This window comes from Aotus nancymaae, unplaced genomic scaffold, assembly GCF_030222135.1.
Source record: "Aotus nancymaae isolate 86718 unplaced genomic scaffold, 86718_ANA_hifiasm-v0.15.2.pri h1tg000089l, whole genome shotgun sequence".
NCBI classification, from domain to species: domain Eukaryota; kingdom Metazoa; phylum Chordata; class Mammalia; order Primates; family Aotidae; genus Aotus; species Aotus nancymaae.
This window is the reverse complement of record NW_026988504.1, coordinates 21,358,518-21,375,122: the sequence shown is the minus strand read 5'-3', so window position 1 is coordinate 21,375,122 and position 16,605 is coordinate 21,358,518. Positions and strand designations below refer to the sequence as shown.

At 42.1% G+C, this 16,605-nt stretch overlaps 1 protein-coding gene across 1 annotated transcript in view; it reads right to left on the bottom strand.

Annotated features, from left to right (window-relative positions):
• The window catches only part of LOC105711315 (leucine-rich repeat-containing protein 37A3-like), a 53,357-nt gene extending 38,524 nt beyond the window's left edge, over positions 1-14,833 (bottom strand). Inside the window, 6 exon segments of the mRNA XM_064369190.1 lie at positions 110-190; positions 1,131-1,202; positions 4,141-4,212; positions 9,345-9,416; positions 11,295-14,623; positions 14,625-14,833. Coding sequence (XP_064225260.1) covers positions 110-190; positions 1,131-1,202; positions 4,141-4,212; positions 9,345-9,416; positions 11,295-14,623; positions 14,625-14,717 — 3,719 coding nt within the window. The 5' untranslated portion in view covers positions 14,718-14,833.
• Between the last annotated feature and the right edge of the window lie 1,772 nt (positions 14,834-16,605).

Below are 16,605 nucleotides of genomic sequence, written 5' to 3'. Positions count from 1 at the left end.
ACATAATTTTCAGAGTTCGTAATGGGCTTATACCCAGCTAACCAATAACTGTATGAGGTTTTCACATGTAAATAGTTGTTTACATGTATTCATTTTCTATTTCACTTACAAATTGTGTAAAAACTGCATTCCATGCCAGGCCTGAAATGTTCCAAAGCTCAGTTCTGTGAGTAAATTGCAACCAAGATTTCTACAAAAAAAGACACAAGCCAAAGGAAAAAAAAATTATTTCAGAATGTTTATCATTTGCCATGATTCTAATTTATACAGGATAGAACATAACCTCAATCCTTTCTCTGTGCACTAAAGAAATCTCACTGTGGACAATACTGGCTTATGATTTATACTTTAACATTGCACATGTGGTACATTAGACACAAAACAGTGAATGCTCAGTAAATACTTGTGTTTAGTGATCTTTATTTCTCTAGAACAGGATTTCACAACTTCAGTGCCATTGACATTTTGGCCACCAGGCTCGGTGGCTCAAGCCTTAATCCCAGCACTTTGGGAGGCCAAGGCAGGCAGATCATGAGGTCAGGAGTTTGAGACCAGCTTGACCAACATGGTGAAACCCCATCTCTACTAAACATACAAAAAATTAGCTGGGCATGGTGGTGGGTACCTGTAATCCCAGCTACTTGGTAGGCTGAGGCAGGAGAATCACTTGAACCCAGGAGGTAGAGGCTGCGGTGAGCTGAGAGTGCGCCACTGCACTCCAGCCTGGGCAACAAAGCAAGACTCTGTCTCAAAAAAAAACAAAACAAAACTCTTTGCTGTGGGGGTTTGTCTTGTACCCTGGAGGATGTTTAGCAGCATCTCTGGCCTCTGCCCACCAGATGCCAGGAGCACACCCACAGTTTTGTCAACCAAAACTGTCTCTGGACATTGCCAAATGTCACCTGAGTACAAAATCACACCAGTTGAGAACCACTGCTCTCTGATGATTCACTATGATCTGTGTAATAATGTTCACACTAATCTTTGCTAGAGACAAAGGATTTGCTATATAATTTTAGTTAACTTTCTACTGGTAAAATTTTAATCGTATTTCAAAATGAATAGCAAAGAGGTTTATAATTAAGTTTTATAAAAATTCCAAATATAATCAAGTTTTATTTGTAACTTACATAGACTGTAAAAATGGTAGTGATTCAAATGTATGTCTTTCAATAGACTGTATTTTATTGCAGGATAAATCTCTAGGAAAAGTAAAAGGAAAATATTGCCTTGATTAGTTATTAGATGTCAGATTAGTATGAATAAATAGCAAGAGTTTAGAATAGTATTTAATACACAGTTTTCATCTAAGCTGTAAATGTTTGGACACGTATTTAAACTGTCCAGAGCTCCTAACCCTGCCTGTACCTCTCCTAGAGTCTCATCTTCATGGTTTTAATAAATAAAATATACAACTATAGATCTTGATAGACTTTGGGATTTATTATTCCTGAGAGCAGTAGACTTGATTAGATGCCCTTTTGTAGTCTCATCAAATCCTAGATTATGAGCTCAAAGTTTTTATCTCTACATATAGTTTCCAATATTAAAAGGAATAGTCTCACATTTATATACCTTCCTAGTTTAGGTCTGTTTTCCTAAGCCAGTTCAGTATCAGAAGAAATAAGACATCCTTTCACATTATTTGGAAGGAAGTTAACCCTTTAACATATAACTTTGAACTAATTCAAATCATATTAACAGAATTTCTATCATATTAATAGAAATTCATTTTTGGCTTTATATTGCTTTAATATTTCATGAAAGCAATTTCTTCAGTTATATAGTGATGGGGCAACAAAAACAACATGGAACTGGATTTTCATTTTTCGAATAAAAACTGGTATAGTCAACACCCATTCTTGACTACAGTTGGCTCTCTTATTTTTATTGATTCTACTTGTCAGCTTGTCCCTCCCTCTTTACCTGGATGGTGTAATGTTGTCTGGCTGATGTCTCCATCTCTGGTCTCTCCCTTCCTAAACTACCCTATACAGAGTCATCATATAAACTCTCAAGAAGTGGCTTGCAAAGACCAGCATCTCCTGGGAAATTACTGAAGATGCAAATTCTTGGTCCCACTCTAGATGAACTGAATCAGTAACTATGAGGGTGGAGTCCAGAACTGAGTTCTAATGTGCCCTCCCAGTGATTGTGAGGCAGATCTATCTTACAGCACTGCTGTGATAACACGGTTCCCCATGATGGCTCCTGAGCTTAGCACTGAAAGCCCTAGAAGATCTGGCTCCAATTTCCTACTCTCCCTCCTTGTACTCTACAGGTACTCATGGCATTCCTCAAATACTTTCCTGTGTCTGGGCCTTCTCCCATTTTCCTTTTGCAAGTTTAGAATATTTTCCCCAAGATGTCTGTCCAATGTTACACAATGGCCCTTCAAAGTCCTATTCAAATGGCATTGTTCTAGTGACACCTTCCTGGGGCCAAATTGAAGTCATTTTCCCCTTCTTCTATGCTCCAGAAACAATTTATCCCTCCTAGTGCCCACATTTATTTTTTCTTTTTTAATGTAGTTATTTTTCATCCCATTTCTCCTGAGCATAAACTCCTTGAAAGCATGGACTAGGTCTTGCTCATCTGCATTGCCCACCATGTGTAAAACTGACACATGGAAATAGAGCAAACTCAAATATTTGCAAAATAAATGGATAGCTGGGGGAGTGAGTAGTGAGTAGAAGGAAAATGACTATTTTAAAGGAAACCTTGTTTTATTACTTCGTGGCCTCTGTAGCACTTTGGCATCCACTTGAGGGTCTTTATACCCACTTTCCTTAAGCCTTCTGCATTTGAAAAAATCTGTTTGCAAAAGAGCATCACTAATGAGCTTAATAAGGATTAATGACATACACACCACTGGACCATGGACAGAGGATAAGAATCAAGCGTTCATAGCAATGAACATAGTATCTTCTTATCTCTAAACAGACAGAAATACTATGCAGGTATCTCTTCCTTGGTAACAGGGTTGAGGAGATAGTTATTTTGTAATTATTGAAGACTTAGGGGCATTTCTGACACACTTACTTAGTTTAAACATTTGTAGCTATACCACTTAACCATCATTTTAAACATCTATTTTAATGTAACAATTCCTAAAATGAAATCCTTAATACCAGTCTATTCTCTTGGTAGCTTAATATTCTGGATAATATTATTTACATAATTCAGCTGATTTTTTAGTTATTTAAATGTTAATTTAATTCAGATTAAATTACCAAAAAATTCTGGATTGATGATGTTCAAATGAATGTAGGTGGTCTATATTTTCTTCTCTTTCAGGCAACAATGTGAAGTTAACTTTAATTCTTTCATTCTACTAAACCAACTTTCTCAAATCTTTTTTTGGAAAGGTCAGGTAGTAAATATTTTAGGCTTTGTGGGCCACATATGATCTATGTTGCATATTTCTCTTTGTTTGTTTTCTGTTTCTTTCACAGTCCTTTAAAAATGCAAAAACCGGCCAGGTTCAGTGGCTTATGCCTGTAATCCCAGCACTTTGGGAGGCTGAGGCAGGCGATCATCATGAGGTCAGGAGATCAAGACCATCTGGGCCAACATGGTGAAACCCGGACTCTACTAAAAATGCAAAAAAATTAGCTGGGCATGGCAGTGCATACCTGTAGTCCCAGCTACTCGGGAGGCTGAGGCAGGAGAATTGCTTGAACCCAGGAGGCGGAGATTGCAGTGAGCCGAGATTGAGCCACTGCACTACAGCCTGGGTGACAGTGCGGGACTCTGTCTCAAAAAAAAAATGCAAAAACCATTAACTTAATGGGCTATTTAAAAATAGACTCTAGATTAGATTTGATCTCTTGGTTGTAGACTGAATATAAGAAGATGGTATGTGAACAGTTATAAAACAAGGTTCATATGAGTATCAATCACTGCTCAGATTCACCATGTGAATTTTTTTCTGTCTGTATTTTGTCTATATAATTTAAAAATTGAAAATGCATAGGAAGTAACTAATGCTAGAGATGGGCTAAGACCCTATATAAACTTACAGAATTAAAGAATTTTATTCCTGGAAGAAATCTTAGAGATTATCTAATTTGAACTCCTTATTCATTTTATAGATAATATGACTAAAAACTCATAAATAGGATTAACTAACTAACTTACAAATACTGGAGGGATAGCAGGCCTTCAAATGAATCCTTATGTAATTCAGTCAAATAATTTTCACTGAGAATTCTGGAAAATGAAAAAGTTATTTCTAGATTAAAATGCAAACTACAACTATTTGCTACACAGGACTATCTCCTATATGTGGAACAAAGCTGAGTAATGGTAATTTCAAGACGGTATCTGCTCTACTTTCATTAAAACCTTTTCTTACATTTTCATTTTTGTGTCCATCTCTCTCCACCACTACCACACACACACATGCACACACACACACAAGCACACCCTACCCACTCTTCCCACCAAATTGTATATTCAATGCCTCCTCTCTAAATCACAAAGTCCCTGTTAGAATCCAACTCTGGGTGGCACCAAGATCAGCAGAACCTCCATTTCCTCCTCTCTTTTCCCAAACCTATTATGAAAGCCCCACATGGAACTATGTCAGGGCTGCAAGTGAAGCCATTCAACATTTTTCCTCATTAAAAAAATTTGAGAACTACAATATGCATAAAATGCACATAATATAAATGTTGTTTATATTTAATTTAATTTCTGAGACAGGGTCTCACTCTGTTGCCCAGACTAGTCTCAAACTCCTGGCTCAAGTGATCCTCATGTCTCAGCCTCCCAAAGTGTTGCGATTGCAGATGAGAGCCACCTCATCTGGCCAAACATTCAGTTTAATAATTATAAAGCAGATACCCATGTAACATCGTTAGAAAAGATCACCGCTAGCATCCCAGAAGCCCCCAATGTGCCCCTTTCCAATCATAAACCTCTCTCTAATCCTTATAGGTAACCATTATCCTGACTTTTGTAATAATTTTCTTGCTTTTAAAATGTAGTTCTGGCCTAGCATGGTGGCTCACGCCTGTCATTCCAGCATGTTGGGAAGTCAAGGTGGGTCAATCACCTGAGGTCAGGAGTTCCAGACCAGCCTGGCCAACATGGTGAAACCCTGTCTCTACTAAAAATACAAAAATTAGCTGGGTGTGGTGGCGGGCACCTGTAATTCCAGCCACCCAGGAGGCTGAGGCAGGAGAATTGCTTAAACCTGGGAGGTGGAGGTTGGACTGAGCTAAGACTGCACCATAGCACTCCAGCCTGGGTGACAAGAATGAAATTCCATCTCAAAAAATAAATAAATAAGAAACAAAATGTAGTTATCGCTGGGCATGGTGGCTCACACTTGTAATTCCAGCACTTTGGGAGGCCAAGAAGGGAGGATTGCTTGAGCTCAGGAGTTCGAGACAAATCTGAGTAATACAACAGGACCTCCTCTCTAGAAAAATTTAAAAATTAGTTGGGCATGTTGGCATCACCTGTAGTCCCAGCTACTAGAGAGGTTCAGATGGGAGGATCACTTGAGCATGGGAGGTGCAGGCTGCAGTGAGCCGTGTTTGCACTACTGCAGACCCTGTCTCAAAAATAAATAAAATAAAATGAAATGAAATGTAATTTTACCTATTATGTGTCAGTCATAAACAACATAGTTTAGTTTTGCTTCTTGAACATTATATAAATGAAATCATATTATATATATTATTTTCTGTATCACTTCTACTTTTAAGATGTATGTTGCTGAGGCTGGTTCAAGACCTGTGTTGTGCTTCCAATAAGGTAGTCACTAGCTACATTTGGCTAGTGATAGTGGCTAATGCAACTGAGGAACCGAATCTTTAATTTCAATCATTTTAATTATTTTTAAATTTCAAAGCTGACACTCAATGCAGTTGTTAGAAAATGGATGTTTGCAACAATTTGGGTATATGATGCTACTTGTTTAACCGCAAATTTTATGAAATCTAAATATAGATTAAGGTGGGTTTTTTTTGTTTGTTTTTGTTTTTTTTTTAAAGATGGGGTTTCACCATATTGGTCAGGCTGGTCTCGAACTCCTGACCTCAGGTGATCCGCCCACCTCAGCCTCCCAAAGTGCTGGGATTACAGGCGTAAGTGTTGTTGTTTTTGAGATGGAGTTTCGTTCGTCAGCCAGGCTGGAGTCCAATGGTGCGATCTTGGCTCACTGCAACCTCCACCTCCTGGGTTCAAGCAATTCTTATACCTCAACCTCCCGAGTAGCTGGGATTACAGGTGCCCGCCATCACACCCAGTTAATTTTTGTGTTTTTAGAGGAGATGAGGTTTTGCCATATTGGCCAGACTGGCCTCAAACTCCTGACCTCAGGTGATCCACCTGCCTCAGCCTCCCAAAGTGCTGGGATTATAGGCATGAGCTACCTAACACCCAGCCAGATTAAGTATTATTATTATTATTACTAACTTTCTCCCTAGATTTCTCAGCAGAACAGATTAAGTTTTTTTGATAAAAATTTAGCAACCAAATTTGGACTTTGGTTAAAAAAAGTTAGTATGGAAAAAAAGAATGTAAGCTCCACAATTAATTTTTATACTAATTACATGTAGAAATGATACTATTCTGGATATTTTGAAGACTTAGTATGAAAATAGACTATCTCATTAATAGCATAATAACATGTTGAAAGGATAATATTTTGGATACATGGGTGAAATAAAATACATTAACATGTTTCTCCTGTTTCCTTTTTAGTTTTATTTTTTAAGTGACTACCAGAAAAGTTAAAATTATGTATGTGGCTTGCATTAGGTTTCTAATGAATAATGCTGCTGTAGAGTATTCCATTGAACGATTATACTGCAACATACTGATTCATCTACTGTGGATGGATGCTGAGATTTTTCTAATTTTTACCTAACAAATAATGCTGCTTTGAACATTCTTATACTTGTATCCTGAAAACATTTTTGCCTGAGTTTCTCTAGAATGTAATAATAAGGGTACAAAATTACTTTCCTAAAAAGTTGTGCTATTTCAAGTGGCAGATTGAGAAAATGCCAGGTCTCTACCCATCCAACCGCTACCAAATCCCTAAAAATTATAGAACAGAAATAATTTTAAAATCCACAACCTTAGCTCAAAATGTGGAAGCAGTTCTACAAGTGCTCCTTTATCAGAAATACTCGGTTATTAGTTGGGACAGGGCAGTAGGAGAAACCAGAGGCACATCAACCCCATATCCTTCTTCCTTGGGCCAGGCAGCAAAGAGTGTCTTCCTCCAGGCAGGAACGATTGTCTGAAAGTGGGCAGTGTCCTGGAACCCTGGAGGAAGGGTGTACACTCCCTTACTAGCCATCTCCCATACCTTCCTTATTCTCAGAAGACTCCATCTGGAACACAACCCCCAGAGAATCACACCTCTCCTCTAGAGCTAGAAAACAGAATTGTCTGGTTCTAGTATTTTTTTTTCCCTATCAATAAGATATCAGACAAGGGTGGGGGAAACTATTTTAAAGTGACCATAATTCCTCTTCTTAGATTACTATGATTGTCTTTTTTTGTTTTGTTTTGTTTTTGAGACAGTCTTACTCTGTTGCCCAGGCTGGAGTGCAGTGGCATGATCTTGGCTCACTGTAACCTCTACCTCCCAGGTTCCAGCAATTCTCCTGCCTCAGCTTCCCAAGTATCTGGGATTACAGGCACCCACCACTATGCCTGGCTAATTCTTGTATCTTTAGTAGAGATGAGGTTTTGCCATATTGGCCAGGCTGGTCACAAACTCCTGACCTCAGGTGATCCACCCACCTCAGCCACCCAAGGTGCTGGGATTACAGTCGTGAGCCACTGCACCCAGCATGTGTTCTATTTTTAATTTAGAACTCACGTATGACTTGTCTATATAATATAATTACATTAGTTCAATGTAAGTTGAACTAATGATGTGACACACAAACTCTTGTGAAAAATGCCAGTTACTTCTAATGTAAGCATTTTTTCCAAAATCATTTATATGTCTAAACTAATTCCTTCTATAAATCAGTAAGAAAATGATAAAACAATTCAACAGGAAAATGAACAAAGGACAGAAAGCTCAGAGAAGAAACCGAATGTTCAATAAACATATAAAGGTATTTAATTAAATTCATGAGTAATCAGAAAAACTCAAATTTAGATGGAATCCCTTTTATTCACCCATAACATCAACAAAAAGTTGGAGAATACCCAGTGGTGAAAAAGTGTGGGGAAATGAATGCTGTCATATTCTACTGACAACAGAGTAAGCTGGCACAACATTTTTGAGGGCAATTACAATTTTATGTCTACATAGTCATAAATACCCCATACCCCAACGATTCCATTTCTAGATATTTATTCTACAGGAATAATTTCCCATGTTCACAAAGAAGCATGTGCAGGGATTTCATTGCAGCAATGCATGTAACAAGAAAACAAAACATAATCTAAACATTCATCAATGGGGAATTATTAAATAAACTATGATACACCCATACTATGGATTATGCAGGAGTTTAAATGAATGGAGTAACCCTCTAAGTACTGGGAAGGAAAGAAATCTAAGGCATATCATGAAGTGAAAGAACCAAGTTACAAGATGCTACCACTTATGTAAAGAAAAAGGATTTTGAAAACCACACAACAAATCTATTTTGCTTTATGTAAATATGTATGTAGGCAATGGGAAAAAGTCTCGAGGAATATATACTAAATGCAGGGTAGCGTTACCTCAGGGATGAGGGAGTAGGGCACAAGGAGGGTTTTTGTTATATCTGTTATTTCATCTTTATACATTAAAAATAAAATCATGGGCTGGGGGTGGTGGCTCATGCCTGTAATACCAGCACTTTGGGAGGCCAAGGTGGGAGGATCACTTGAGCCCAGGAGTTCGAGACCAGCCTAAGCAGCATAGGGAGACCCTGTCTCTACAAAAAATACAAAATTAGGTGGGTGTGCTGGGATGCATCTGTGGTCCCAGATACTTTGGAGGCTGAGGTGGGAGATCTCTTGAGACTGGGAGGTGGAGGCTGCAGTGAGCTGTGATTGTGCCACTGTACTCCAGCCTGGGGAACAAAGTAAGACCCTGTCTCTGGGGGGGAAAAAAAAAAAGAGAGAGAGAAAAAAAGGGAATATAATCATGTATTATTTGTATGATAAAAAATAAATTGAAATTTCCTCTTACTTTAAAGAGAGCTCACCAAATTTAATTCTAAAATAACCATAAGATTGCAATCAACAGAGGTTGATTTGGAGTATGGAGGGGAAATACCTTTTCTCAGAAGTACAGACCTCAAAATTCTGGACCAAGAAGGATCTTACAATTCAGTTAGTTTTTTTGTCATATTTGGAGAGAATATACTCACAGTTTCTTGGTCCAACGGTATGCCTTCCATACCTTTCCATCAATGTAAGAAATATAGTTTCCTTTGAAATTTCTGTAAAGAAACACAAGTTATATCCTTAAATAGGTAGGAAAAGAATGAACAGGATAAGTAAAAGAATCATAGCAACCTTGTCAGGGATATTCAGTTACAGAAAATAACACCTGCCTTCTAATTTCCAGAGCCATCAGCTTTCCAGTTTGTACAATTAATCAAAAAATAATGCAGGGCCACTGGCACAAATGATGAGGCGTCTCCTGAAGCTTAACTTCCTATCCATCCAATCTCTTAGACAGATGATGCCAGTTAATTACTTTGAATGTAAGTATTTTATCCAAAAGCACTTACGTGTCTAAACAACTCCTTCTATAAATCAATACAAAAATGGTAAATAATTCAAAAGAAAATGGGCAAAAGCTTATCATTATCAACAAATAAGAAGAAAGAAACCCTATGCCAGGTAACACCAAAGCTTTGGCCCAGTGCCCTCTGCTGAAACATCCTAGGATTTTTCTTTCCACTTCTATTACAACTGATCTGATTTAGCCCCATCACACTTTACTCCTAGGTTTTGCTAGACCTATTTTGTCTCCCTCTAGGGCACTCTACATATGGATTCTAAAATAATCCTTTGCATGTCTACACTTGAACATAAAGCAAAAAACAAAATAAAATAAAATAATCTTCCTGTTCTAATCATTTTATCTCTCTTGCTTGGAAACTTTCAGTGGCTTTCCATATCTCACTGTGTAACTTTCAAACTCCTATAGCTGATAATCAAGGTTTTACATAATCATATCTTCATTGTTCCCTCATGTGATTCTGTGCAGCAAGATTGGTCTACTGAATTCCAACCATACCTGTAGCCATGCCTTTGCCTAGACTATACTCCCATTTTTTTTTTTCTAACAAATTATAGCTACTGTTTAAGACCCAAGTAAAGTTTTAGCTTATCCATGTAGCTTTCCCTGACCTCCACACTTCAAGGATCACAGATTCTGGTAAATTCTAGCACTGATGTTCTGCATTATCTTTTAGTACTTAATTATATATACCTCCCTTTTTATGCCTATTCTCTCTCTTCCTTCCTATCATTTTCATGTTCTGGAGACGGTAGCATACTTGGCCCTGGGTTGGACACAAAACGAGTGCTACATATAGAAAGCCAGGGACAAAGATGAGTTCCAGACAAAACTAAAGGACTGAGTAATCATGTTAACAACCAACACTCCTACATATGCTAGGCACCGATGCAAGTATTTCATGTATTCACTCACCTAAATTTTGCAACAATCCTGTGAAATGGTAACTAGCATAATCTCCAGTTTAAAGATGAGGAAGGGCTGAGCGTGGTGGCTCACGCCGTAATCCAAGCACTTTGGAGGCCAAGGCGAGTGGATCACCTGAGGTCGGGAGTTCAAGACAAGCCTGACCAACATAGTGAAACCCCGTCTTTAAAATAAATAAATAAATAAATAAAGATGAGGAGACTGAATCACAGAACAGAATAACTTGCTCTGGGTCACCAAGCTAATAAATGACAGACCTGGGTTCAAACCCAGGCAGCCTGGCTCCAGAATCAACTCTTAATCACTTAGAGCATCATCACTGAGATGGGGAGAGGGATAGGCTGCTGTAAAGAGGGTGAAGTGAAAATGGGAGGAGAGCAGCGGTTAAGCAATGATGTGATAAGGCTAAATAAAAATGGATAAGAAAACGAGTAAGGGTAAAAGACTAGAGTAAAAGTAAAAGACTGGAGAAGGGGCCTAACAGTAAAGGAGAATGAGGAGAAGGAAGAGTGGACAAGCACAGGTGAAAGCAGAAAGCTGTCAGTATGGTTTGGGGAGATAAAGAAGGCCCAGAAAGGCCTCCAGGAAAAGCCTGCCATGTCAGGCAGGACACAGAGGACAATGGAGGAAAAGTGATACTTACAAGATAGTGAAGGTGCCATTGTAGGTGTTTGGCTCTGGCACAGGCACGTGGAGGAGCCTCTGCTTTGGGTTGAGATCAATACACGACAGCATCTCATCTCTGCAGGTACAGAGCTCACATATGTTGGTGCTTGCGGAGGCCTGTTCCTCTGGTGCAGTTAAAGCCTTATTTTGGGCGTAAGTTTCAGGCTGCACCAATGAATCCTGAGTAGGTTCTAGTTCAGTAGGTGGACCTATGACTTCAGTCAGGTTTTGATGCTGAGTCTGAACCTGGTCTGGATGAGTAGCTGTAGTCTTCTCCAGGGCTGCAGAATGTCCAGTCTCTGTAGTGGGTTCTGGAATTATGGCAAGCCCCAGATCTGGAGGCTGAGTTGAGGTCTCCTCCGTGGCTGGAGACAGTTTTACCTCTGTAGTAGGTTCTGTCATGATGGTAAACTCCACGTCCAGAGACTGAACTATGATTTGAGTCAGGTTTGAATGCTGAGTCTGACCCTTGTCTGAAGGTGGAAGTGTCACCTCAGGGTGTTTTGGAGGACGAGCTGTAGTCGTCAGGGCTGTGGAAGGTTCAGCCTCTATAGTGGATTCAGGAGTGATGGTAAGCCCCAGGTCCAAAGGTTGAACTGTGACACTAGGCGATGCTGAATGCTGACCTTGATCCTGACTTGGTGTTGGAAATGTCACCTCATAATGAGCTGGAGGTTGAGCTGCAACCTCCTTAGATGGCTCTGGAACCTGAGCTGGGACCATCTGCTGGCTTGAAGGTTCTATCTCCTTACGGGGTTCTAGAGCCTGAACTGTGGCTTCCTGCTGGGTTGGAGAAGATTCTGTCTCCAGAGGGGGCTCTGGAATCTGAGCTGGAATGTCCTGCTGAGTTAGAGATGGTTCCACCTCCTGAGGGAACTCTGGAGGCAAAGATGGGGCCATCTGCTCAGTCAGAGAAGGTTCTATCAGCATAGGGGGCTCTGAAGACTGAGCAGGGACTGCTTGCTGGACTGGAGAGGATCCTACCTCTTTAGGTTCCTCTAAAACCTGAGTTGGGGCCTGCTGTAGGACAGGAGATGGTTCAACCTTCCCAGGTGGCTCTGATGGCTGAGCTGGTATCTCCTGCTGTGGTGGAGGACTGATCTCTTCCGTAGACTTTGGAAGATAACCTGAGGCTTCCTGCTGGGTTGCAGATGGCTCAACCTCCTTAAGGGGCAATGGTGGCTCAGCTGGGAACTCTTGCCGGACTGGAGAAGGGTCTACCTCCTTAGGGGGATCTGGAGTCTGAGCTGTGGCCTTCTGCTGAACTGGAGATTCAATCTTTTCAGGAGAATGCAGAGGTGGGGAAGGGAGATCAGGCTGGACTAGAGAAAAGTCTGCCCGCTCAGTGGGAATAGGAAGGTTGTCCTGCTGGACTGGAAATGGTTTGACCTCCGTAGTGACTGCTGTAGGTATGGTAAGCTCCAGATCTGCATTTTTAACTGTGGTATGAGGCAAAGGTGAATTACTTCTGAATATTGAAGACAGATCTGGAGGTGAAAATACCACCTCATCACTCAATGGACTTTCAAAGTCTGAGGAGAGCTGAGTTGGAGGCTGAGTTGTGGGCTCTTGATGGACTGGAGGAAGTTCATCATTTTCAGGGGTATTTAGCTGCTGAATTATAATCTCTTGCTGGTCTTTCAAATGTTGAAACTGCTCAGGGGACATTAAGGACTGAGCTGGGGCCCCCTGTTGGGTTAAAATTTCAACCTGATTAGTAAGATCTGGAGTCACTGTAACCATGTGATCCACAGGTTTAACAGTGACATTGTGCAATGCTGGAGGCTGAACTTGGTCATGACTTAGAGGAGAAACTGGTACCTCTTGATGCTCTGGAGGTTGAGCTACAATTTCATTAGGGAGCTGTGGAGTCTGAGCTGGGGCCTGGATTAGAGGAGACTCAACCTCCTCAGGGGTCTGTGGATGCTCAGCTGCAGCCTCCTGCTGGGTTGGAGAGGGGTTCTCATCCTTAATAGGTTCTGGAGACTGAACTGAAGTCTCCTGTTGTGTTGGTAAAGGTCCAACATCTTCCAATGACTCTGGAAGCAGAGGTAGGCCCCCGTGCTGGGTGTTGGAAGGTTCTACATCTTTAACTGGCCCTGAGAGCTGAGCTATAGTCTCCTGGTGGATTGGAGAAGTTCCCATCTCTGCAGTAGGCTCTGTTGCTATGGTGAGCTGCATGTCTGGAGGCTTAACACTGATATTGGGCAAATCTGAATGCTGAGCTTGATGGTGACCTGCAGGTAAAACTGTTACTTCATGATGTTCTGGAGGCTGAGCTGGGGTCTCCTGCTGGGCTGGAGAAGGTTCAAGCTCCCCAGAAGATTCAGAAGGCTGAGCTGGCTGTTCCTGCTCACTGTGGGAAAGTTCAGCCTCCATAGGAGGACCTGGAGGCTCAGTTGGGGCCTCCTGTTGGGTTGCAGAAGGTTCCACCTCCTCTAGAGGCTGGGTTGGGGGCTCCTGCTGGGTTGAAGAAGGTTCTACCTCCTCAGGGAGCTGTGGAAGCCGCACTGGGGCTTCTTGCTGCTGTGAAGAGGACTGGATCTCTTCAAGGGTCTCTGGATTTTGAGTTTCAGGCTCTAGATGGAATTGAGAAAGTCCAACTTGCTCATGGGGTCCTGGAGGCTCAGCTGAGTTCACCTGGAGTTCTGGAGGCAGGCTGCCGGGATACAGCATATCCGTACTTGAATCTAAATACTCATCCTGCAAAGTTTGTTTCTGATGCTGAGGTTTTGATACAAATTGATGTGGAATTTCCACAGCCTTAGCAAGGCTCCAATGCTGAGCTAAATCTTTCTTCAGGTTCTTGGGAGAAACTATAAACTCTGTTGCTTTTGAATACTGACTGTCTAGAGGTGGAACAAGTATTTCATCTGCCTGATGATCTGCAGCCTGATCTAGATCTGCAGTTTGAACCTTACTTTTGAGGTGATGAGGCTGAACTAGGGTCTGGTTCTGATCCGAGCCGAGGATTGGACCCACCTGTGGGAGCCTTTCTTGCTGAGTCAGCTTGTAATTCAGATCTGGGTGTGCAGACGAGAAGTGCTCAGGCCCTGGGGGCAGCTCTCCAGCTGAATCTGTGTCCAGAAATGGAACCAAATTCTCAGTCGATTCCTGGGGCGGGGCTGACCTCTGGGAGGAAGCAGAAGACTCCAAGTAATCAAATCCCCCTGGGTCTGCCGAGGGAGTACGCGCATGGAGAGATTCCCCTGGGAGATGGGAGGAGCGTGAAGACCAGGGCTCAGTTGGCTCCAGGGGGTTAGAGGTCAGCTGAAGTGGGTCCTTGACCCACTCCAGAGGCTGAGCCTCCTGGACTAGTAGCCATAATAGTTGCCACGTGAGGAGGGGCCATAGGGTCCAGAAACGTAGCCGGGACATGATAAGCACTGGCGCTGCGCATTGAGCTGCAACCAGTCTGGCAGTCCCTAGAGGCTGGCGTCCCTGATAAGCACGCGCCCCGCCCAGTCCTTTATGACACCTTTATTAGATCTGCTCCACGTCACCATGGCGATCTTATGTCACAATCCCACCCAAGCCCCCCTTCCCACCCCACCCTGCCGGAACACCCCTCCCTGCTGGAACACTCCTCCCCTCCCCTTAGCTAGGAAGGATTTGGGCCACAGACCCGGGTAGGTCCCAGGACTGCAGCAGCCTGGTGTGGTGGGGTGGGGGCACAGCAGACCTTCCCAGGGAAGTAACAGGACCTTGCCTCAGGATATTCAGAAGCGCTAGCCCAGTTCTGGCAGCCTGAACTCTTCCTCCTCCAAGGTGAAATCTGAGAATACTCTTCCTTCCAGGGAGAGCAAGTGACCTGCAAAATGTGTGCCAGTTAGGGTGGCAGGCAGAATGCACATTACAGTCATTTATTCCAAAATGTTGCCATTTTCACTAAACTTTCCTGTTTTTTTTTTTTAAAGACGGGGTTTCACCATGTTGGTCAGGCTGGTCTTGAACTCCCAACCTCAGGTGATCCGCCCGCCTTGGCCTCCAAAGTGCTTGGATTACAGGCGTGAGCCACCACGCCTGGCCTTTCGCTAAACTTTCTATATCTTTTGTTGCATGTTTGATAATTGATTCACGACCCTATTGGGTAGGGGCCGCCAGGGAATAAGCGAGGACTCCAGATTTTCTGTAGGAGGGCTGTTGGGGGTGGGGAATTCAGTCTGGGAGAGAAGGCTTCAATCCGAGTGAAGAGCCCTTTGCACTAGCCTGGGAGGAGGCTGAACTGTCATCCTGCCTTGACTTACACATTACCCTAGAAGTGACAGTGCCACCCTTCAGAGGTCTACCCTGTGTGCACACATGGAGAAGAGGCTTAGGTTGTTAAGTCAGCATGTTAAATAATTTCCTGAAATTCAACTATAAACTAGAACCCAGCTGACTTCCCCCACAGCCATTCTTACCTATCTTATTACTGATTGGCATAATTACCAGTGTGTAAACTCCAAGAAGGTGCTTCATCTATTCCAGTGCCTAGCATAGGCATATGGTGCATAGTGATGGTTTTAAAAATTGAAGTGGGGCCAGGCACCGTGGCTCACATCTGTAATCCCAGAACTTTGGGAGGCCGAGGTGGGTGGATCACTGAAGTCAGAAGTTCGAGGCCAGCCTGACCAACATGGTGAAACTCTGTCTCTACTAAAAATACAAAATTAGCCAGGCATGGTGGCACATGCCTGTAATCCCAGCTACTCAGGAGACTAAGGCAGAAGAATCACTTGAACCCAGGAGGCGGAGGTTGCAGTGGGGTGAGATCATTCCATTGCACTCTAGCCTGGGTGACAGAGTGAGACTCGTCTCAAAAAAATAAAATAAATAAAACAAAATGGAAGGGATTCCAAGATTTGCCTCATTTAGGGATGGATCTATTGTTATAATCAGATTTCTAAAATCAGTGCTGACTTCCTCTCACATTTCACAGGAAGCTAGATTTCTTAAAGCTTGAAGTTTCCTTGGTGGGTTTTATTTAAATTAAAATAATTATTTTGGCCAGGCATGGTGGCTCACACCTGTAATCTCAGCACTTTGGAAGGCCGAGGTGGGTGGATCACCTGAGGTCAGGAGTTTGAGACCAGCCTGGCCAAGACAGTAAAACCCCATCTCTACTAAAAACACAAAAATTAGCTGGGCATGGTGGCAGGTGCCTGTAATCTAGCTACTCGGGAGGCTGAGGCACATGAATCGCTTAAACCCAGAAGTCGGAGGTTGCAGTGGGCCGACATCAAGCCACTGCACTCCAGCCTGGGTGATAGAATGAAGGTTTGTCTCAAAAATATATATATTATTAT